Genomic DNA, 25430 nt, shown 5'->3' with positions numbered 1-25430 from the left:
ACACATGAAAAAAATAACCAATATATCTCATGATCATAGATGCAAAAATCCTCAAAATATTAGCAAAGTGAATTAAAAAATACAGTAAAAGGATCGTATACTATTAAGTGGGACTTATTCTAGGAATGACAGGATGGTTTAACATCCATACAATCAACGTGATATACCAAATTAACAAAACCAAAAATAAAAAGCATATGGTCATCTCAATAGATGCAAAAAAAGCATTTGACAGAATGGAACATCAATTTATGATAAAAACTCTCAACAAAGCATATACAGAGAAAATACACTTTAACATAATATGACAAGCCAACTGCTAACATCATACCTAATGATAATAAGCTGGAGATTGTTCAAGGATCGGTAACAGAACAGGATGGCCACTCTTACTACTTTTATTCAACATAGTAATAGGAGTCCTAGCCAGAGATAAGAAAGAAAAGGCATCCAAATTGGAAAGGAAGAAATAAAGCTGTCACTATTTGCAGATGCATGACTTAGTGTATAGAAAACTCTCAACACTCCACAAAAATAAATAAATAAATAAATAAATAAAAAATAAATAAATAAATAAATAAATAAATAATAAAAATCTTAAGAATAGATTAAGGGGAAAAAAAGATTAGGTAAGCTTGCATAATACAGAAATGTAATATATAGATCTATGGTCACTTGCATTTCTATATATATATGCACTAATAATGAACTACCAGAAAGAGAAATTAAGAAAACAATCCCATTTAAAATTACATCAAAAGAATAAAATCTAGGAATAAATTTAATCAAGGAGATAGATGAAAGACCTACAAACTGAAAATTATATGACACTAATACAAGAAATTAAATAAATGGAAAGAAATTCTGTGCTCCTGGACCAGAACTGATATTACAATGTCCATACTAATCAAAAGAATCTACATAATCATTGTAATCCTTACAAAAATTCCCATGGCATTTTTTTCAAAAGAAATAAAACAAAATCCTAAAATTTCTATGGAGCAACAAACACCCCAAGTAGCCAAAGTAATCCTGAGAAAGAGCGAAGCCAGAGATATCATGCTTGATGTCAAACTATATTAAAAAGCTAATCACAATAGTATGATCTTGACATTAGAAACAGACACATCTATCAGTGTAACAGAACAGGTAGCTCATAAATAAACCCACACCTATATGGTCAATTAATTTATAACAAAGGAGCCAAGAATATCAAATGGATAAAGAATGGTCTCTAACAAATACTGTTGGGAATACTGGACAGCCACAAGAAAAGAATGAAATTGGACCACTATCTTACACTTTACACAAAAAATTAACTCAAAATGGAATAAAGACTTAAATGTAAGACCTGGAACCACAAAACTCCTGGAAGAAAACATAGGTGATAAGCTCTATACTTCAGCCTTGATATAATGATTGTTTTTTTTTTGATTTGACACAAAAGGCAAAAGAAGCAAAACTAAACAACTGGGACTACATCAAACTAATAAGACTTCTGCAATTAAAGGAGACCATCAGCAAAATGGAAAGAACCTATAAAAGGAAAGAAAATATTTGCAAATCATATATCTGATGGGGGTTAATAACCAAAATAGATATAGAATTCATACAACTCAGTAGCAAACCAACCCCATAAAAACACTAAAAACAAGAGGGAAAAGAAAACCCCCAAAAACTAAGATTAGGAAGTGGATAGAGGATCTGAATAGACTTTTTTTCAGACAGATAGATGGCCAACAGACACATGAAAAGATGCTCAACATCCCTCATCATTAAGAAGATGCAAATCATAGCCACAAGAAGATACCATCTTGCATCTCTTAGAATGGCTATTATCAAAAAGACAAGAAATAATAAGTATTGGCAAGGATGTGGAGAAAGAACATTTGTGCACTGTTGATCAGAATGTAAATTGGTTCAGACATCATTGAAAACAGTATAAATGGTCCTTAGAAAATTAAAAAAAAAAAAAAAAAACCAGAACATCTGATCCAGAAATTCCACTTCTGGTATTTATCTGGAAAAAAAGAAACAAAACATTAATTTTAAAAGATATGTGTACCCCCACATTCGCTGCAGATTATTTCCAATAGTAAAGTAACCTGGATATCCACTCATGGATGTGTAGATAAAATAGGATAGAAATATACAACAGAATATCATCCAGCCATTAAAAAAAAATTGCCATTCATGACAATACAGATAGATTCCGAGGGCGTTATACTAAGTGAAATAAGTCAGAGAGAAAGACAAAATAATGTATGATCTCACTTATATGTAGAGAGAGGGGAGAAAAACCACCACCACCACCACTAACAACACACACACACACACACACACACACACACACAAAACCAAAGGCAAAACTCAACTCAGACATAACAGATGGTGGTTGTCAAAGGTAGGAAATCAGGAGTGGGCAAAATGAAAAAAAGGTACAAACTTCCAGGTATAAATAAGTCATGGGTATGTAATGTACAACATAGTTAATAATCTATTGTATATTTGAAAATTCTAAGCCTTAAAACTTCTCATCACAAGACTTGTAACTATATATGGTAATACCTATTAATTAGAATTATTGTTCCAATTTTACCATATATACAAATACTGAAAATTAGGCTATATGCCTAAAATTAACATTGTATATTAAAACTAATTTTTTAAAACTTAAGTTGGATTATATTACCTGACATTTTCACATATGATTATACTTAAATTAGATCTGTACTCCTTGCTTTGTCTCACAAGACTCTGTCTACTTTTTCAACCTTATTTCACAGAATTCTCTCCTCACTCCCTCAATTCAATCCATAGAGCTTCCTTCGTTTTGTTGCCAGAACTTCTTTCCTACCCTACTCTTTCGGACATGCTTATTTCACTACCTAAAATGATCTTGTATGTACTTTTCACATGGTTGCTTCTCTCTCATAGTTCACATCTCAAATTTTTGTCACTTTAGCATGGACCTCCCTAAATATTATTTAAAGATTTTATATTTAGCATCAAAAGAGCTAAAAAAAAAAAACCTTGAAATTCCTTTCATTTTTATCCCCCACTAGACAACAAACTTCACAAAAACTCTATTTCCCCTTAAATATGCACCCAAGTCATAGAAGACCAGGTATATAGCTGATGTACCGCACCTCCTGCTGGCTGATGGGCCAAATGAATATAGACTTTGACCAAATGAATGACTAAATCAATATGTAGATGACCTCAGGATCATAATGGTAGGAGTCACTTTTTTCTCCTTTTTAATAACTAGAATTAGACATCTGTAACAGAACAAAAGTGCCTTGGCACAATGCACTACAGGATCCAAGAGATTTCTAGTTAACACATGCATCCAAAAGTAAGCAAATGGTTCAACAGATGTAGAAAAAGCATTTGACATAGTACAATATCCATTCATGATAAAAACCCACAACAATGTAGACTGAGAGGGAACATAACTCAACATAATAAAGACAATGTATGAAAAACCCACAGCCAATGTCATCCTTAAAAGGGAAAAAGAGAGCTTTTCCTCTACAGTCAAAACCAAAACAGGGATGTTCACTTTCACCACTTTTATCAGACAACAAAAATTTTAAAAAGGTATCCATGGGGATCCATGAGTGGCTCAGCGGTTTAGTGCCCGCTTTCAGCGCAGGGCGTGATCCTGGAGTCTCAGGATCGAGTCCCACATCAGGCTCCATGCATAGAGCCTGCTTCTCCCTCCGGCTGTGTCTCTGCCTCTCTCTCTCTCTGTATCTCTCATGAATAAATTTTTTTAAAAGGCATCCAAATCAGCAAGGAAGAAGTCCAACTTTCACTATTCGCAGATGACATAGTATATAAAGAAAACCTGAAAGACTCCACCAAAACAGTACTATAATGGATACACAGATTCACTGAAGTTGCAGGATACAAAATCAATGTACAGAAATCTGTTCAATTTCTGTACACTGATAATGAAAAGAAATTAAGGAATCTATCCCATGTACAGTTGTACCAAAACAATAAGATACCTAGGAATAAATCTTAACCAAAGAGGTGAAAGACCTGTACTCTGAAAACTATAGAACATTGAAAGAAAATTGAAGAGGACAAAGAAATAGCATGACATTCCATGCTCATGGATTGGAAAAACAAATATTGGTAAAATCTGTACTACCCAAAGTAATCTACACATTTAGAACAATCCCTAACAAAATTCTACCATATTTTTTACCGAGCTGGAATAAACAACCCTAAAATTTGTATGGAACCACACACTGAACAGCCAAAGCAATCTTGAAAAAGAAAAGCAAAGCTGGAAGCATCACAACTCCAGACTTCAAATTATATTATAAAGCTGTAGTCATCAAGACAGAATGGTAGTGGCACAAAAACAGACACTTAGATCAATGGAACAAAATAGAAAATTCAGAAATGGACCAACAACTATATGGTCAATCTCTGATAAAAGCAAAAAAAAAATATATCTAATGGGAAAAAAGACAGTCTCTTCCATAAATGCTGGGAAAACTGGACAGCAACATGAATGAAACTGGACCACTATCTTATACTATACACTAAGTTCCAAAGAGATTGAAGACCTAAATGTGATACCTGAAACAATAAAAATCCTAGAAGAGAACACAGACAGTAATTTTGACATCAGCTGTAGAATCTTCTTTCTAGATATGTCTCCTGAGGTGAGAGAAACAAAAGCAAAAATGAAGACTTCATCAAGATAAAAAGCTTTGGCTCAGTAAAGGAAACAATCAACAAACCTAATAAAGCAACCTTCCAAATGGGAGAAGATATTTGCAAATGACATATCTGATAAAGACTTAGTATCCAAAATATATAAAGAACTCCTAAAATGCAACATCCAAAAATGAGTAATCCAATTAAAAAGTGAGCAGAAGGCATGAACAGATACTTCTCCGAAGACGACAGCCACGCTAACAGATGCATGAAAAAATACTCAACATCACTCATCATCAGAGACATACAAACCAAAACTATAATGAGATATCATTTCATACCTATCAGAGTGGCTAAAATGAACAATTCAAGAGACAATAGGTATTGACAAAGATGCGGAGAGAGGGGAACCTTCTTACTTTGTTGGTAGGAATGCAAACTAACTCAAGCACTCTGGAAAACAGTATGGAGGTTCCTCAAAAAGTTAAAAATAGAACTACCATATGATCCAGCAGTTGTACTACTAGGTATTTACCTAAAGAATACAAAAATATTAACTTAAAGGAATACATGCTCCCTGATGTTTATAGCAGCATTATCAACAGTAGCCAATTCATGGAAGCAGCTCAACTGTCAATGGACTGATGAATGGATAAGGAAGATGTGGAGATATATATATATATTTTTTTTTTCTTTTTTAAACAATAAAAGGACATCTTTATTTTATCTATATACTTTAGTAAGCTGAAAGTCTGGGTCTCCAACTGTAATCCAACAGAAAGGAAAATCAACATAGTTAACTAGGCATAGACAAAACTACATGCAAACAGAAGAGGTATAATAAATTAGGACAAGGAACAGAGCTGTTGCTTATTAACACTGGCAATGGAAGAATATATTTAAAGCTAAAAGAATGAAATCTAGAAATGAACCAGACTTAATGAGTATATTAACCTTCCATCCTTACTGATGCCAAGAATTGTTTTTACAACTTTTAAGTTGTAGGAAATGAAAGAGTTACATGAGTGTGGGAGAGATCTAAACCCTTCTGAAGTACTAGCCTTATAAAATGCCTGACCATTTTTCCAGGAGGTAATACAGGGTGTATATGGTAAAGATCAGGAGAAGTAAGGATACACAATGAAATGAGGAAACATTTTCCAAGGCCATCACACTTAATGGGTATTAGATGTTATAGGCCTTCCTTAAGCAATATGAAGAGATCAGACCTTGAAGATGATTTATCTGGAAGTAGTCCATGCTTCTCTTGACCTGGCTAACCCCATCAGTCTCTGTTCATAGAGTCTGTTGGACTGGTAGCTGGAAACCAGGAAGACTCTCTAGTCTATATATATATATATATATATATATATATATATATATATATATATTCTCCATATATATGTGTGTATATATGTATATGTATGCATATATATATATTTATATTTATATACACACACAAATGGAATATTACTATTCCATTTGCAATGATGTGGTTGGAGGTAGAGGGTATTATTCTAAGCAAAATAAGTCAGAGAAAGACAAATGCATATGACTTTACTCATACATGGAATTTAAAAAACAAAGCAAGTGAGCAAAGGGAGAAAAAAGAAAAGGAGAGAAGAGGAGAAGAGATAGGCAAACCAAGGAACAGACTCTTAACTATAGAGAACAAACTGTTAGTTACCAGTGGAGAGGTTGGAGGGGAGACGGTTAAATAGATGAGGAGGATTAGGAGTATAGTTGTGATGATGAGCTCGAGGTAGCATATGGAAGTGTAAAAAAAAACCATCACTATATTGTATACCTGAGACCAATATTACACTGTCTGTTAACTGGAATTTAAATAAAAACCGAACGGGTGCTTGGGTGGCTCAGTCAATTAAGCATCTGCCTCTTGATTTTGGCTCAGGTCATCATCTTCAGGTTGTGAGACAGAACCCCACATTGGGCTCCACACTGGGCATGCAGCCTGCTTAAGATTCTCCCTCTCCCTATTTCCCTCCACCCCTCCATGTGAGTATGTGCTCTGTCTCTAAGAAAAAAAAAAGGAAAGAAAAAGAAGAAAGAAAGAAAGAAAGAAAGAAAGAAAGAAAGAAAGAAAGAAAGAAAAAGAAAGAAAGAAAGAAAGAAAAACTTAAAAAGGGTAAAAGAAACTTTGCATTTGATCAGAATATAAAAAATTGGTATATAGAAGGAGAAGAATGGTGCAAATAGGCAGAGTTTAAAGAAACAAAAGCTGAGAACCTCCCAAACCTATGGAAGGACTTAAATATACATATTCAGGAAGCTGAGAGAAGACTCCATTACTTCAGTGCAAGAATACCTTTTCCAAGACACATCATATTGGAACTGTCAAAAATCAATGGTAAAGAATCTTAAAGACAACCAGGGGAAAGAAGTTACCTACAGAACAACCCCCCATTAGGCCATTGACAGATTTCTCAGCAGAAACTCTACAGGCCAGGAGAGAGCAGATGACACATAGATGGTATATTCAAAATGTTGAAAGATAAAAACTGCTAGCCAAGAATAACTGATCCGTAAGCTAGCTTTCAGATAGGAGAGAGAAATAAAGGCTTTCTCAAACTAAAAACATTGAGGGAGTTCACTACCAATAGACTCACAAAAAACAAAACAAAACAAAACAAAACAAAAAAACACTGAAAGGAACAAGGTGGGATGAAAAGATATTAACCAGAGAAAGGAGAACATAAAGTACATAACAGTCTGGTAAAGTTGAAGAACAGAATTAGAAAACTAAATCTGCTAGAATGTGTGTTAACCATTGAACTGTAGTATAAAAGCTAGAGAGTATTAACAATAATCATAGTGACTACAATTTGTTAAAGAATATAAAAGCATAAAGCATAAAAGAAGTAAACATCAAATATATAGAAGAGTCTAAGGGTAGAAACTCTATAGGCAAATTGAGATTAATTATTATCAGCAGAATATGGACTGTTTTATCTCTGGGAATTTTTGAGTAAAGTTCATAATAACTGCAAATAAAAAATCTGGAGTAGATGAAATAAAAAAGGGGAAGATAGAACATATCACTATGGAAAAGTATCAATTTACAAAGGTAGGCAGAAAGAGAAGGAAGAAAAACAACAACAACACTGGAGATACACAACAACCAGAGGCAAAGAATAAAAATGGCAGTTGTAAGTCCTTACATATCAATATATAATCACTCTAAGTATAAATGGATTGAATTCTCCAATCAAAAGGCATAGAACGGCTGGATAGATTGTCTTGTTTCTCTATTGTATGGTACCTACAGGAGACTCATTGTAGCTTTAAAGACACACATACACTCAAATTTTCAAAAGCTAGAAGAATATATCTCATGCAAGTAGATACCAAAAGAATGTAGGTATCGCACTATTTAGACAAAACAGGCTCCAAGCCAAGAGAAAAAAAAAGGCAATAATAAACATTATATAATAAAGGAGTCAATACACCAAGAAGATATAACATTCATAAATGGATATACATCCATTATCAGAGCCCCTAAATGTATTAAGTAAATACTAATGGATCCGATGAGAAAAATAGACAGCTATATAAAAACAATAAGGGAGTTCAACACCATACTGTCAGTAATGGCTGCATCACCCAAACAGAAAACCAAAACCAAAACAAAAACCCAAGGAATTGTTAAAATTGAACCATATTTTAGACCAAATGGACTTGATAGATATAGCACATTCCATCCAACAGAACAATATATAGTTTCCTCAAGTACACATGGAACATTCTCCAGTATAGAACATAGAGTAGGACATAAAACAATACTTACCAAATTTAAGAGTGAAATCATACCAATTATCTTTTCTGACCACAATGGTATGAAATCAGAAATCAGTAGGAGAAAGGTAGAAAATCTACAAGTATGTTGAAACCAAACAAAAAGCTTATCAAGAACAAATGCGTCAAAGAAATAAAAAGAGAAATTAGAAAGTTAACTCCAAACAAATGAAAATGGAAAAACAACTTATCAAATCCTACGGGATCCTGCAAAAGTAGTTCTGGGAGGAAAATTTATAGCAATAAATGGATACATTAAGAAATCCGATCTCAAACTAACCTAACATCTCAAACAACTAGAAAAAGACCAAATTAAGCACAAAGTTGTCAAAAGGAAGGAAATAATTAAGATCAAAGAGGAAATAAATGAGATAGGAATCAGACAAATTGGAAAGATCAATGAAACTAAGGGTTGTTTTTTTATCTTTTTTTTTTTTTTTTAACAAAATCGACAAACCTTTAGCTAAGAAAACAAAGGCACAAGCTTGGAAATGGAAGATGTTATAACTGATACCACAGAAATACATAGAATCATAAAAGACTACTGTGAATGATTGCATGCTAAAAGATTATATAATGTAGAAGACCTAATTTTTAGGAACACACAACCTACCAACACTGAAAAGCAGAAAAATCAGAAAAATCTTAACAAGCCAGTAATGAGTAAAGGGATTAAATCAGTTATGAAAAACCTTCCAAAACAGAAAATCCCAGGACCAGATGGCTTCACTTGGGAATTCTACCAAACATTTAAAAAAATTCATCCCAATTCTTCTCAAACTTTGCAATGGAGGAAAAATGAACTGGAGAAAACATTCCCAATCTCCTTCTACAGAGCCAGCATTAACCTGATGTCAAAGCCAGATATGGACACCACAAGAAAAAAGTATTACAGAACAATATTACTTAGGAAATATGTGAAAAAAATAACAAAATATTAGGAGACTGAAATGAAGAACACATTGAGAAGATTATACACCATTATCAAGTAGGATTTATTCCTTCAATTCAAGGATGATTCAACATATACAGATCAATAAATGTAATACATCACTGGGGTACCTGTGTGGCTCAGTTGCTTAAGTGTCTGCCCCATGGCTCAGGTCACAATCTCAGTGTCCTGGGATCCAGCCCTGCACTGGACTCTCTGCTCAGCAAAGAGTCTACTTTTCCCTCTCATTCTCCCTCTGTGCTCTTGCTCTCTTTCAAATAAATAAAATCTTTAAAAAAATAAATGTAATGCATCACTTTAATAGAATAAATGTAATACATCACTTTAATAGAATAAGAGATAAACATCACATGGTCATTTCAATAAATGCTAAAAAAGCATTTGAAAAAGTATCACATCTTTTCACAATATAAAACCTCAACAGGTTATGTATAGAAGAAACATACCTCAAAAGGATACAGGCCATATATGACAAACTTACAGCTAACATTATATTCAACGTTGAAAAACAGAAAACTTTCCTTTTAAGAACAGGAAAAAAGACAAAATTGTCCATGCTCACCTCTCTCTTATTTGATACAGTACTGGAAGTCCTAGCTGGAACAATTACATAAGACAGAAAAAAAAATGATATCCAAATTGGAAAAGAAATAAAATTGCCACTATTTTCAGTTGATATTATTTTGCATATAGAAAATTTTAAGGATTCAACCAAAAAACTGTTGAAACTAATCAGCAAATTTTTTTAATTGTTCTGTTTATTTAAAAAAAAAAAAAGGGCTCTAGTATCAGCTATTAGAAGGGACATAAATTGAAATGGTGCCATCCCGACACACAGTATCAGAATGTCCTAAAATTGCATTCTCCTGCTACTAGCATACCACCGAGAGTGATGCACTGCTATGTTATGGTGATGATTTGACATGATCCGTTCTCTTTAACTAAAGCTTTAGCTTCTGTTGTTGTCTGAGGTTTTGGTGGCCATTCTTCAGCAAAGTTCCAAGATTTATAAAATAAATGTACAGAAATCAGTTATGTTACTATACACTAATCATGAAGTATCTGAAAAAGAAAACTATCCCATGCACAATTGCACCAAAACAATAGAATATCTAGTAATAAATTTAACCAAGGAAGTAAAAGATCTGTATATTAAAAACTACAAAAGTTACTTGAAAAAAATTGATGTAGATACAACAAATGGAAAAAAAAAACCTGTGTTCATGGATCTGAAGAATTTTGTTAAAATGTCCATGCTACCCAAAGTCTTCTATAGATTCAAAGTAATCTCTGTCAAAATTCAAATGGCATTGTTCACATTAATAGAGAAATGGAATCACCAAGTATCCCAAATAGCTAAAACAATCCTGAGGAAGATGATGGAGGTATCACATTTCCTGATTTAAAACTATACTACAAAGCTATTGGGATAAAAACAGAATAATTTTTGGTATAAAAAGACACATGGACCAAAGAAACAGAATCAAGAGCCCAGAATAAAACCCTTATATATTCAGTCAACTAATACTTGACAAGAGAATAGGTGTTATTTACCTAATGGGGAAATGGTTTCTTCAAATGGTGTTGGAAAAACAATGTAGGACAATGAAACTAAACTGCTATTTTATATCACTCCAAAAAATTAACTCAAAATAGATCAAAGCCTTAAATATAAAACCTGAGGAAACTCTTAGAAGAAAATGTAGTCAAGAAGCTCTTTAACATTGGTTTTAGTAATGATGTTTTGCATTGGTCACCAAACACCAACAAAAAATCAAACAGGACTACATCAAGCTTAAACGTCTGCATAGCAAAGGAAACAACAAAATGAAATGGCAACATAACAAACAGGAGAAAGTTTTTTGCCAACCATGTGTCAGGCAGCAGGTTAATATCCAAGATATACAAAGAACACACTCAATCTGAGCATGAAATAGGCAGAGAAATAGACATTTTCCCAAAGACATCCAAATGGCCAACAGGTACGTGAAAAGATGCTCAACAAAATCATCAGAGAACTACAACTCAAAACCACAGTGAAATAACACTATATGCCTATTAGGATGGCTATAATCAAGAAGACAAATAATGAGTGTTGAGTAGGATATGGAGAAAAGGGAACCCTTGCACATTGTTGGTGGGAATGTAAATTTGTTCAAATGCTATGGAAAATGATATTAAAGTTAATTGATCTACTATAGGATATAGCAAAAATTAATTGATCTACTATAGGATATAGCAATCCCACATCTGGGTATATACCCAAAGGAAATGAAAATAGAATATCAAAGATAATATACTCATGTGCCCATTGCAGCATATTTTGCAATAGTCAATTTATGGAAACAACTTAAGGGCCCATCAACAGATGAATGGATAGAGAAGATGTAATATCTACAATAAATATATATCTCATATATAAAAAATGGAATATTATTTGGTCATAAGAAAGGGCATCTTACCATCTGTTACAATATGGATGGACCCTGAGAACATTACACTAAGGTAGGTCAGAGAAAGGCACATTCTGTAGGATATCACTTATATGTGAAATTTAAAGAAGTCAACGTGTAAAAACACAGAGTAGAACGGCGGTTACCAGGAGATGGAGGGTGGGGAGGGGTGGATAGGACAGACATTATTAAACTATATAAATTTGCAATGAGTAGTATAAGTCCTAGAGATTTAATACACAGTATAGCCCATATACACACCAATCTTGCATTATAACCAAACTTGCTAAGAGACTAGAACTTCATTATTCCAACCAGTTTAAAAAATATAAATAACTCTAATGTGAAAGCGGTGCTAATTATCACTACAATGTCAATCACTTCCATATAAAAATCAAATTAATATGTTGTACACCTTAAATTTATACATTGTAAATCACACGTATTTCAATTGGAAAAAGGAAAAGCAATTTTAGAAAATAAATCAATACATATTTAAAAACCAAAAGACAAAGATTAAAGTCAATCAGCTTAGCTTCCCTAAGATGGGTCCACTACTTGCTTCTGAAATGTTTAACATTTCTCTGACCCGACTGCTGAAGACAATTTTATTACCCAGGAAGCAGAGCAATATCACCAATTAAAAAGTCATTAAACTTTAAGTTAAATTCAGGGGCAGCCCTTGTGGCTCAGAGGTTTGGTGCCGCCTTCAGTCCAGGGCCTGATCCTGGAGACCTGCGATCGAGTCCCACGTCGGGCTCCCTGCATGGAGCCTGCTTCTCCCTCTGCCTGTGTCTCTGTCTCTCTCTCTCTCTCTGTGTGTCTCTCATGAATAAATAAATAAAAAAATCTTAAAAAAATCATATAATGATAGGGGCATATTTTAAAGAACAGCCAATCCATTGGCAATGCAGACAAATTGTCATTTACCTGACTTCTGTAACAGAACTGATTTCAACTTACCATTATTATTATTGAGAAAGCTTATTAGAACATAAGGCTTTGATGACAGAGACCAAATATTTTTTCCTCCCAGAGTTTGCCAGTCATACATGAATTCTTTCATGTAAAATTCCTAACTTTTTAAGTCTTAAAACAAACCACAAAGTAGAATATGAAATTCATAAGTTCCATTGTAAACATTAGTCTCAGCACCACCCCCATCAACATTTACCCTGACTGTATTTAATCTCATTCTTTTCCCCATTAACCCATATCTTTTGAATTCTCCCAAGGTTCAAAAAAGACAACCTTCTCCCTGCTTAACAGCTCACAAAATTCTCCCAGATTGCCCTTTTTCCCCCTACAGTTTTATTTTATTATTAATTTGGGTATATTTATATATTGGTATATATAAACCAATATATAAATATATATTCATTGGTATTTTGTCAGCTAACTTAGAAGGAATTCAAGGCCTGATGCTTTGTATATGTATGATCAGAGCACAAAAATAAAATCACAAAATATATTTTGTATTAAATATGGCTTTTCCAGGGCAGCACAGTAACTGCACTTATCCACAGTTAACCAAATGGCCAAAGGTGCAGTATGGAATGAGGTGAGTCAAAGATCTAAAACAATCACATTCCAAATAATCAATCACATTCCAAATTATCACTGAAATATGTATATGTGCATTCCAAATGCTTATACTTTATGAAAGGTAGTGTGTTATTAACAAAGGAGAACTGAAAGAATTGTGAAAGAACAAAGCTACTAATTCCAGATCTTCTACACTACCTCCTAGGCTATGTGTATGTTCCCAGGTTACTCCTCATCCATCTCCTTACCAGAGCTGCTGCAGTGGGAGGGGTCAACAGGTCTTCCATTTTTATCAGAGCAAGCTATTGCTCGAAAGCGCACGCCTTTTCCACATTCTTTGCCATCTCCTTGTATCCGAAATCCTCGTTGAGACTCCCTTCTGCCTTCTGGAAGAATGCAATCTGACCAGTTTCCATAAGGCTGAGATATAAATACATCACAAGGGCACAGTTCTGTTTCTATGAGAGGGTACAGGTCAGAGTCCTGACACTTCTCCTTCTTCCTGCTTTTCCCTGTTCCAAAAAGAGACATTGATATATTAATTTCACGTTTGTTTTGTTAAAAGTCATTGTCTTTACTAGCTCTTCAAATATTAAATGCTAAATAAAATATAAGGTTCTCCTTCATTTCTCCACTTTTTTGCCCTGAAAATAAATCCTAGGACAATGGAAGCAACTCTCAAATCAATGGTGAAATTCAAGTTAATTTGAAAAAAAAAAAATTAAAAATGGTTTTATATTGGAGAGTGGCAAAAATGAAACCAAAAAGATGTTTGCTTTAGTGACTCAACAGCTAGAAAATTATTGTTAGTTTATTTAGTATGATTTTCCCTATAACTTGTTGGTAAGAACACATGGATTACCTTGTCTCCATTTTCCTTTGAATTAATAGTTTCCAAGGAAACCAACAAAACGGCAAATATTAACATCCTCTTTTTGACGTACATTTTTGAAAACAGTTCATGTATTCAAAGAACAAAATTCTATCCTTCCATACAATGGCCCTGGAGTGAGGCTAGGTGTCACTCGGGATGTGGCAAAGTACAACTTATTTTGGTCCTTGCCATGAGGCAGCTCACAAATGCTGACATAATACAGTGAAATAAACACTCAAATACTGTTGGGTAATTTAATCTGAAAAAAGTTATGGCTTCCACTTTGAGAGACCTTTTCAACTTACATGTTCTAGAATATGACTTTACCTTAACCAATTGACTTTGATGGACCTTTCAGCTGTGATCCTGTCTTTGAGTAATGAGAATGCAGAATCATTTTCCACTGTTCTGAGTATTTGATAATTATGTTTAATGGGATTTCAAGTCAGCCTATAGCTTGATTCAACTTTTCTACTAACACGCTTCCACTAGATTCCTAAAAATTTTCTAATAGATCTAATTATAGTTTGTTTCCTCATTAATAAGTCAGCAGCTGGAGTGTTGGCTGCGTATAAAAAAAAAAATGAAACAGGTTGCTTTATTAGTCTTACTCCCAGTGTTTATAGGTGTTTTAAAAATGTTTGATTTCAGCTGATGTAATGGGATATTATCTCACTGTCAAATAGTTTATACATAATTTTGCAGTTGCTGCTGGGATGATTGGTTCTGTGGTCTAATATGTTTGCTTATGGCCACAATAAATAAAGATTCCTGACCATTCCTGAAATGGTCAGCCATGCCACTATCTCTCTGGGAGGATGTATTGACTTGCCTCCACCATAAGGGGCACTTCATGAAAAAACAGTTTGAGAGGGGCAGCCTCTATCATGGCTATGAGAATGTACTGGTTGAGAAATCAATGTGTGGTGTCTGGTTTCTTCCTACCAGCATTTAACATACCCAAGTCTCTGGTAGTTCTTAAATGTCTGTGAAGAACTATTGTCTCCATCTCTTCAATTTCTATCTGTTTTCAATTCACCTCAGCCTGGATTCAGAGTCCACCTATTCTTTGAAACTACTTACTACTGACAAAGTAATAAAACAAAGGAAGCCGTGGAATATCTTTATACCTTATCCTTCAGACTCAAAGATTGTGCAGAATGTTGACCACACCATCATTGTTGAAATATCCTTCCTAAATTCCATCATACCTTACCTTTTTGTCCCTCACCCCCAACATTTCTCTGGGAACAGCTTATCTGTTTGTTTGATTATTTCTCCTCTGTACATCTCTTAACTAATGGGCTTTCTCAGGGCATTGCCCTAGGTTCTCTTCTTTTCTGATCCATTATCTTCACTCACAGAAAGTTTTTAAAACTTTCTCTATCTCTTGATTCCTAATTATTATCCCCATTCTAGAGATTTCTTGCTCTAGCTTCAAGCCACAGACTGGAACTTCAAAGGCCAATCAAACTCAGCCTGGCAAAATCCATACTCAAGCTCTTCACAGGATGACCTTCCTTTCTCCATCTTCATTTCCCAATTATTCCAATATGACCAAGTGTAAAATCTCAAATGTCACACTGAAACTCTTTTGTACTACCTGTATCTGTTTAACGACAAAGATCTATCATTTCAAATGTCTAAGTACTTCTTGAATCAGTCCTTGTTTCCATTCTGACCAATACCACCCATATTTAGTCCATCTCCAGATTTCTAGCTTAAATCCTCACAACAGCTTCTTTGGGTATCATATTGCCATTGTGCCTCATATTCCCTTTGATCTTCTCCCCACACTGCAGCTAGAACTAGCTGACAAAAGACAGAGTCTGATTACATCATTCATCTACTTAAAACTCTTCAGAAGTCTAAACTCCTTGTTATGATTGTTAAGACTCCATAGTATGAGTTCACTAGCATGTGCCCTTGCCTATGTTGTGCCATTCTGCCTCTGGCAAGTTACCAGCTAGATATACTGAACATCTTTCAGATCCTGGAAATTAGTCATTGGTTTCTGGCCTTTGCATTTCTTATACCAGAAATATTCTTAAGTTCCAAACTCCCTCAATAGTCTAGTTAATGCCTACTCATCCTTCAGGTCCAAACTAATGCATTACCCCTACCAGAAAGTCATACAGAGACTCTTCACCTCAGGTACAGAAAAGGTACTCTTCTGTACTTTCATTATTCTGCCTATCACAAATTATGCCTTTCCAAGGATGTTCATATCTCAATTCTTGGAACCTATAATCATGCTACCTTAGATGGAAAAACAGATTTTGTAGACATGACTAAGATTATGGATCTTAAAATGAGATTATTCTGGATTATACGGGTGTTTTCAACCTAATCATGTAGTCAGGAAAGGCTTTTCTAATTTTAAGACCAAGTCAAAGGAGAATAATCAGAGAGACTCAGTGTTACTGAATTTCAAGATGGAAGAAGAGAATCATGAGGCAAGGAATGTGGATAGCCTCTAGATGCTCTAGGGTGGGTGGGGGTGGGGGAAGGAAATACATTTTCCCCTAGAGCCTCCAGCAAGGCATGTAGTTCCACCAACATCTTATTTTCCATCTCGTGAAACTGGTGTTTGCTTTAGATATACACAACCATGAGATCATAAATTTGTGTTGGTTTTAAGCCACTAAATTGGTAGTAATTTGTCACACCAGTAATAAGAAACTAATGTAGTGTTAATATAACAGCTATTGTCACAAGTTCTAGGTTAAAATTATAATAAAATCTCTGTTTCTCTCCCATTATACTGTAAGAGATGTTCCCTCCCTTAAGTCAGAGGGAAATTTGTGACTATTCCAAAACATAAACCTACAAGTACATGTTAAATATTATTTATTTAGTTATTTTGTACGTTAACAACCTGAACAAATCTACTTAATATATTATTTTTTCAGCACTGTATAAACGACTCCTAAAACTACCATCCAATCTCAAACCTGTGATGATCTAGTTGAAGTACAGCACCCAGGATACCCAGATATTGAATTAAAGCCTCTTTTTTTTTAAATTTTTTTTTGAATTAAAGCCTCTTGTTAAAAATAGAAAAAAGAAAAACATACTAGATGGTCCCCTAAAACATACTAGATGGTCCCCTATTCCATAGAGTGGCTGGTATTTTTGTCTGTATGCTTCTCTATGTGTGTCTGTGTTAAAGAGAGTCATGCTGCTTTACAGTCTAAGTCCGTGCCTTTTATTACCATTCATGTTAGAGATTACTTAAATTTACCACCAAATTACATGGGAGAGACCAAAATACAAGCATAGTACTGCAACAATAAACATAAGTCTTAAGAAGTGAAAAATTTCAATTCTTTACTGTACTGCACATACAATGATATAGTACTGTGGATTTTTGTTTGTTTGCTTTTGCTACAACTCATTTGTTTCAGAAGACTGACCAGTTGTTTTGGTGTTTCCAATATATGAAGAGACAAAAAGATTAATTACCCAGCAGAAAACATAACCAATAATAATTTAGAAAAATTCTAAGTAGTATTTTGGCATGGTAATTCTTGGGATAGAGTTTGCAGAAAAGTGTACAAGGGTCCTTGAATATTTACATAAAAATTATATTTTAAAACAAACCAAATTAATTAGCTTTGACAATTCATAGCAAAATGTACTATTTTAATAAATATTCTAGATTTTTTCACTATCCCTATTCTCAATTTGCAGGTATAAAATACCATTAATAAACTCTCAAGAAAAGAAAACTGGCCACTAATTAAAAATGTCTAAGAGAAATTCTCTTTGCTTCTAAGAGAAATTCTCATCTCAAAGGTAAAGAGAATTGCCAGGATGATGGCTTCCAAAGCCTTCTGCATGAACCTGCACACTAAGTTTTATTGTTACACCTGAACTTGAAATTACTCCTGTCTAACACACTCTACCCCATTATATTTCCTGTAAGAGTTTCTTTCATCTTAGAAACACAAGCAATGTTGCATAAAGTTATATATGCACAGATTTTTGTAGAAGCGAGCAAAGAGTACAGCATTTTTTTATTTGATTATGTATTTTACTTATGCTCATAAATGGGCTTCTGATTTGTGTGCAGAAACCCTGTTAAAGGCTCTCATCGATTAAGTAAATCCATTAGAGTGAGTTAAATTTAAAACATAATCTTGTAAGCCATACATTCAAACAAAGGGAATTTGAAACCAAGAGAATTAGCATTTGAACTGCTTATAAGAACAAATGGTCTTCTGTGCTTAATTCTTCAATGTCAACAACTATTTTATTATCCCAATGATTATTTTGGCATTTTTCCTTTGGGTCTTCATTACCTAAATTAAGTTTTCTGCATATTCAAATACACCTAAAAGAAATTCTAGGATATTTATCTAGACAAGTAGTATAATACACTATACTGCATCAATTATTTGTATATTACAAGCAAAAGTGGCTCCAGCACCTTGATTAAACTATTAATTGCTTTAATTTCCATTAAATTGCATGGATGTAAACAGAACAGACCAAAATAATAGACCACAAAAGTTAACTTACATATGTGAGTTCTGCTTTTATCTTACACTACTAAAATTTTAAAAGGTCAAATTGCTTGTAGAGTAATGGCAAAAGAGAATGATACAGGTTAGAGATGCCTTTGATGTGTTTTACACATCAGTCACTGTTTTCAACCCCGCTGAGATCCACTCATGACAAAATAGCAGAAATTTGCCATTAACTACTCCAAGGTAGTAGGGTGGCTATGTTGCCATTCACCACTCTAAAGATTATAAAGCCATATAGCGAGGAACTTCATAGCTATTGAATGGTCCACATCACTCATTTCACAAGTATTAACCAAGTGCATTGCGTGTGTCAGGTGTAGGCCAGAAGAGACACAATGTCAGGGAGGGGCTGGGAAAGGGAGAGGCCCAACACAATTTCTAGTCTTGCTTCCAAGAGTAAGTGGAAGTACTTACTTCCAGGAGTACACCCCTGGTCTGAAAGGCATACCCTACCCTACCCTACCCTACCCTACCTGTGAGCTGTCGCCGTCGACTTCGGGATGTTTCACAGTTTGCGGAGCAGGGTGTAAACCTGGACCAAACCGTGAAGGTGCAGTCATCTCGACAGGGTACTGCGCATTCTTGTACAAGGGGAGGCATGCCATTGGTCTGCTTGAGGCATTCCATCATTTCCGCTGACTGGTTATCTTCAGAGATACAGGAGACCGCTTTTAAAAAAAAAACATGGATTCTTTTGTTATTATTTTGATTAAATCAGTCCACTGCTTGCTGTTCAACAAAATAGCAATCCCCCAATGTTTGAAAATTTGGTTATCACTGTGATTATAAAAGGCGTTCAACACAGCTAACCTTATTTCTCTCTGGAAATTAAACGTTTATCGTCGCCAGTGGCGGTATTTGAAGATTTAATTGGTTTCATTATTAATCCAATTTGGTTGCATTGACAGCAACCAAAATAACTTCCAGTAATTTATTGTACATGAGCTTATGAGTATCTGATCTCTAGGGAAGATCTAAAAGTAGGAAAAAAACGTGCAAGAGTAAAATAGGAGGACAAAAAGGGGACAAAATCATGGATATCACGTGAATTCTTCCTAGATTTTAATTTGCTTTGCTTGTTTGAATGCATTTCTAGAAATAGGACCATTTTCACTCTACAATCAGTATTTAAAAAAATTTCTTAAAAAAAAAAATTCTATTGTTTATTAGTAAACTTTTTTTCCCTTAACACTGCAGGATTAGGAATTTTAAATATTTTTCAAGTATAGGCATAACCTATCCAGATAACTCCCATTATAAATATTCTATTAATTGCAGATAATTCTTCAAAATTTCACTCACAAACTTTTTCAAGTAGAAGGTCTCTAGTCCTATCATAAAATAATCAGTAATCTTAAGGTAAAGAATTTATGAAATTTTGCTTATTTCTATATTTGATTCTTTGGGCCAATGACATTTTATTCACTTATAAATGGTATTTTTATGCATCTTTTTTAAAAATATTTATTTATTTATTTATTTATTTATTTATTTATTTATGCTAGTCACACACAGAGAGAGAGAGAGAGAGAGAGAGAGAGGCAGAGACATAGGCAGAGGGAGAAGCAGGCTCCGTGCACTGGGAGCCTGACATGGGATTCGATCCTGGGTCTCCAGGATCGCGCCCTGGGCCAAAGGCAGGCGCCAAACCGCTGCGCCACCCAGGGATCCCCTATTTTTATGCATCTTTTATTCATCCTAATTATATACAATGTAGGGGTATGTCTTTATGTTCTCTCGAGCAGTATTTCTCAACGATGCACTATTGACACTTCAGGTTGGATACTTTGAGTAGGTATTTCCTGTGCACTGTAAGATTTTTTTTTTAAGATTTTATTTATTTATGAGAGAGAGAGAGAGAGAGAGAGGCAGAGACACAAGCAGAGGGAGAAGCAGGCTCCCTGTGAAGAGCCTGATGTGGGATTTGATCCCAGGACCCCAGGATAACGACCAGAGCCAAAGGCAGATGCTCAACCACTGAGCCACCCAGGTGCCCCATGTGCACTGTAAGATATTTAGCAGCATCTCTTGCCTCTACCGACTAGAGGCCAGTAGCACACACACGCTCCCAGTTATGAAAACCAAAAGCTACAGACATTGCCAAATGTTGCCTCGGGTGAAAACTATTTTCTAAACTGATTCCTAATCATGGAGATAGAGGAGAATACATAGATTCTATGGCATGACTTCAGACCTACTTCAACATCTCCAGGATAGAATTCTAGGAATCTTTTTATTTTTAAGTGTCCCAGAGGGTTCTGATCCAGCCTGTCTACTGACAACCCACATTTGGTATGGTACTTTTTTTTTTTGTAAAGATATTCATTTGAGAGAGAGAAAAAGAGAGCAAGTGAGCAAGCACTCATGCCAAGAGAGAGAACACGAGCTGGGGGAGGGACAGGAGAGGCAGGCTCCCCACTGAGCAAAGAGCCTGATGTGAGGCTCAATCCCAGGACCTCAGGATCATGACCTGAGCCGAAGGCAGCTGCTTAACAGACTGAGTCACCTGGTATGGTGCATGTCAATGGATATTTGCTGAATTTTTTATCCTACAGAAATCATTTAGGATCATTTTTATGACAATTCTAAAATCAACCAAGTTACAAGCAATAAACATACCACAGTTTAGGATCAACATTGTTAAGAATGCTTTATATGAAAACTTCTACAATGCAGGGTAACTATATAGAGGGGATTAATTTAATTGCCCATTCTTCTTATATTCTGAACTCCTTTCATTATTCTGAGTACAGAGAACAATTCAATCTGATTTTTTTTAATAACTGAAAGTCAAATCCATTGAATGTTTTAGGATTAAGGAATTAGCTAAGATAACAATGGATGCATACACAATACTTCCCAATTTGTACATCTGCTCTATGGAAAGTGGGGTTATTCATTGATTTTGAACAATTTTTGATTTTGTTTTTAATCGACATCCTAGGAATAAATCCATTGCACATCAGGCCAGCATCACCTGTGTTTGTTTGGTTGAGAATACCACAGCCATTCATGAATATACCAACATACCTTACGTAGTCTGCAAACAAATATTATTTGAATTACATGTTTAGATAACCCATCTGGAATCAATTTAGGGGACTTTTATCTTGCCAAGCTATTTCTCCCCCCAAAAGGACACTGATTAACATGAAGAGGAATTTTAAGCATTTTTAAAAAGCTTTGCTATTTGAAATATGAACACTCCAATGAAGTTTTTAAAAATAATTTTTCATATGAGTTCATAATTTGACAACTATGATAAACATTCTTTTTTTTTTTTTTTAAAGATTTTTTTTTTTAAATTTTTATTTATTTATGATAGGCACACAGTGAGAGAGAGAGAAGCAGAGACATAGGCAGAGGGAGAAGCAGGCTCCATGCACCGGGAGCCCGACGTGGGATTCGATCCCGGGTCTCCAGGATCGCGCCCCGGGCCAAAGACAGGCGCCAAACCACTGCGCCACCCAGGGATCCCCCTATGATAAACATTCAATGATACTTTGAAATTCTACAAACTAAATTTGCAAACACTGGATTTATGAATGCCCATATTGAGCTATTTTGTATTAATGAAAGAAAGCATTAAAAATAAAGAATAGCTTTAGTATATGATGCATTTCAGAGACATTCTTATCAAATGGTATGAATGCAAATTCCAACTCCAAACATCAGGAGTTACATGAATGGAGTTATTTAATATTTATGCTTAAATATTGTCTCCTAATCTTTAAAATGATTATAATAAGAACACTCATAACAAAGAGTTGTGAGAAGTCTTAAAACAGTATCTCTTATACACTGAGGGTTCAATAAATGCTGTCAACTATTATCCTTTGGAATTTTTAATTTATCTTTTAAAGCAAGCAGGCAGATAGTTCTCCTCGCATGTGTACATGTACACATTGTCACTCTCCATGGCTTATTTCTTACTTGGCCATCCTCAGAATCTGAGGGATAAAGGAAAGGAGAGAATCATAGTTGAATCTCACAGGATTCTGGCATTGTACTTAAAATGACCATTAGTCAAACTATGTCAAATACACCCTAAAAACTTTCACTACATTAATAGGGCTATGTAGAATGAATCAGATCCATTGCTCCTATACAAACTGATGTATCAGAGTTGTCTAATGGAGATGTTAGTGATCTCTAGGGGCCAAAGCAAACATTCACAGTTGTAGCATGAAGTTTCACAACATCCACATTTAATCACAAGACCATTGCTCTGTGTCATTACTGATGGTCTATTAACTCAATGGTGAGTGGCAATTGACACGCTGCATACCATACAATCATGTACTTAGGTCAAGCATTATGATTTTCAGATTTCTCCAAGTTCAAGATTCTATTTTTTTTTTCAAGTGTGGAAAAAAAAAACAAACAAACAAACCACCAGACACAAAAACATAAATGAAAGGCACTTGGGTGGCTCAGTCGGTTGACTCTTGGTTTCAGCTCACGTCATAGTGTTGGGGTTGTAAGACTGCTGCATTCCCTGCTGCATTCCCACTGGATGGGAAGTCTGCTTGGGATTCTCTTTCCCTCTCTCCCTTTCTCCCTCTCCCCACATTGCAAGCCTGAACATGCACATATTCTCTCTCTCCCTCTCAAATGAAATCTTATTTTTTTTTCTTGGGAATGTTCTAGTATAAAATGAATCATTTAATAAACATTTATTGGATGATTGGATATTGAACTGTACTAGTGGGTAGGAAATTACAGAAGACAAACTGCAAGCACAAAGTCTGCAGGACTGGAAAACCAGAAAATAAGAAAAATATTTGGAGTAAATGAGAATAACTAGTAGCTAGTGGCACAATCTAATTCAGAGTCTACTTCCCTTAAGCAGCTCACAGAGAAAGGATACTTTAAAAAATGTATTATTTTAGATCTACAGTGTAGTTCTTAACCAATAAAGGTGTGTGGACTCCTTAAGTCAGAGAACTTATTTTGAGAAAACAGAGTGGCAGAGTATACTGATAAAATTATAAGCCCTGGTGTCAGATAGGACTAAGAGTGATCCTTCATTTTTAATTTTTTTGTTACCTGGGCAATTTATGTGAAAAGACTCAATTAACTCATCCACACAATAAGAAGACCACCTCATCTTATAATAAATTGATGCAGATGAAGCACTTAGCACAATACTAAGCACTTAGTATATATGCCCAGAGAGTGACTTTTTTTCTTAAGAGAGAGAGTGCAAGCACACAAGCACATGTGCAAAAGGGGAGGGCCAGAGGGAGAGAATTTCAAGCACATCTGTGCTGAGTGGGGAGCCCAAAGTGTGGCTCCATCTCACAACTTTGAGATCATGGCCTGAGCTGAAACCAAGAGTCAGACTCTTAACCAGCTGAGCCACCCAGGCATCACATGGAGAGTGACTTATTATTATGATAAATCCCTCTCTAAAGAGGGGGCACCTGAGTGGCTCAGTGGCTGAGCATCTGCCTTGGCTCAGGTCAGAATCCCAGGGTCCTGGGATCGAGTTCTCATCAGGCTCCCTGGAGCGAATCTGCTTCTCTCTCAGCCTATGTCTCTGCCTCTCTTTGTGTGTCTCTCATGAATAAATAAAAATCTTAAAAAAAATTCTACTAGAAATGAAAACATAACAAGCATCAGGAAAGAAGAATCCAACATCATTTGACTTGGTTCAGGAAGAATTTTCCAAATCCCATCAATAGTCTTGGCCCCTAAGAACTAGGGCCTCCCTTCATTTATAATATCAGTCAGTAGCCTATTCCAAAGACTGCACAGCATTCCCCAAGCTATTGTCTGTTCTAGTTCCAAGTGATACTCTGTGCATTCCACTTATTATTTATAAAAACGGGGCGTATAAGCTACCATATGAGATCAGAACTCCCGAGAAAGTCAGAAACTGAAATCCAAGGCCTGTTGGGAATTCTTTCCAGAAGAACCAAGCTCAAAATCCTGAACTCTTGAGAGTTTCATGAGAGGACAGTTCACATTTGCATAGAAGAGTGCTGGCCATATTTGCAGCTTTCTACCTCATGCACTGAGGTGGTCATATCCAGCACAAAGAGGTACCATGCCTCTCTATGCTACAGCTGAATTCAAAGGCATTTTAACATCCAAGGTTTAGGAGGGTTTATCAAACTTTTCTGACCATTAGAACCATTTGTGCTTCATTACCGATCAGGAGAGGGCTGAAATAAGGCAAAGAAATATAGCTTATGCCCTAAGATCCGAAATACATCTTGAAGTCATTTTCTCTACTTTGAGGGTGGTCTAAACAGTAGACTTTGCTTCTACACCTGGATCGTTATTACCTACAGCTTGTTCCCTATTGAACTTACTGAACTTGATCCAGTCGTCCATCCAGTCACAATATGTAAGCAGCCATGAACAATTATAAAAGAACTGTGTGTATACCACATATGCACATACATATAAGTAATCTGGCTTCTAGGAGGCTATAGTAGCAGTAGTGACAGAAGAGTAGACAGATTGTACAATACTGTAGTCTCCCTAATGGAGACAACCAATGAGGATACTTGGCTTAGAAAGGAAAAGTAGGTACTTCAATCTTACATGGAAAAGATGTACAGTGGGCAGGA

General features: G+C 35.2%; 1 protein-coding gene across 2 annotated transcripts in view; it reads right to left on the bottom strand.

Annotated features, from left to right (window-relative positions):
- THSD7B (thrombospondin type 1 domain containing 7B) overlaps positions 1-25430 on the bottom strand; it is an 861577-nt gene that overhangs the window by 219811 nt on the left and 616336 nt on the right. For both annotated transcript variants that reach the window (XM_072757643.1, XM_072757642.1), the window contains exons 13-14: positions 19323-19517; positions 13692-13955 (exon numbers count right to left, since the gene is read on the bottom strand). In XM_072757643.1, the coding sequence (XP_072613744.1) occupies positions 13692-13955; positions 19323-19517 (459 nt within the window). The remainder of the gene's footprint in view (positions 1-13691; positions 13956-19322; positions 19518-25430) is intronic.

The sequence above is a fragment of the Vulpes vulpes genome, chromosome 5, assembly GCF_048418805.1.
Source record: "Vulpes vulpes isolate BD-2025 chromosome 5, VulVul3, whole genome shotgun sequence".
Lineage (NCBI taxonomy): Eukaryota > Metazoa > Chordata > Mammalia > Carnivora > Canidae > Vulpes > Vulpes vulpes.
Note: the sequence above shows the minus strand (reverse complement) of the source record. Positions and strands in the feature narration are given on the sequence as shown.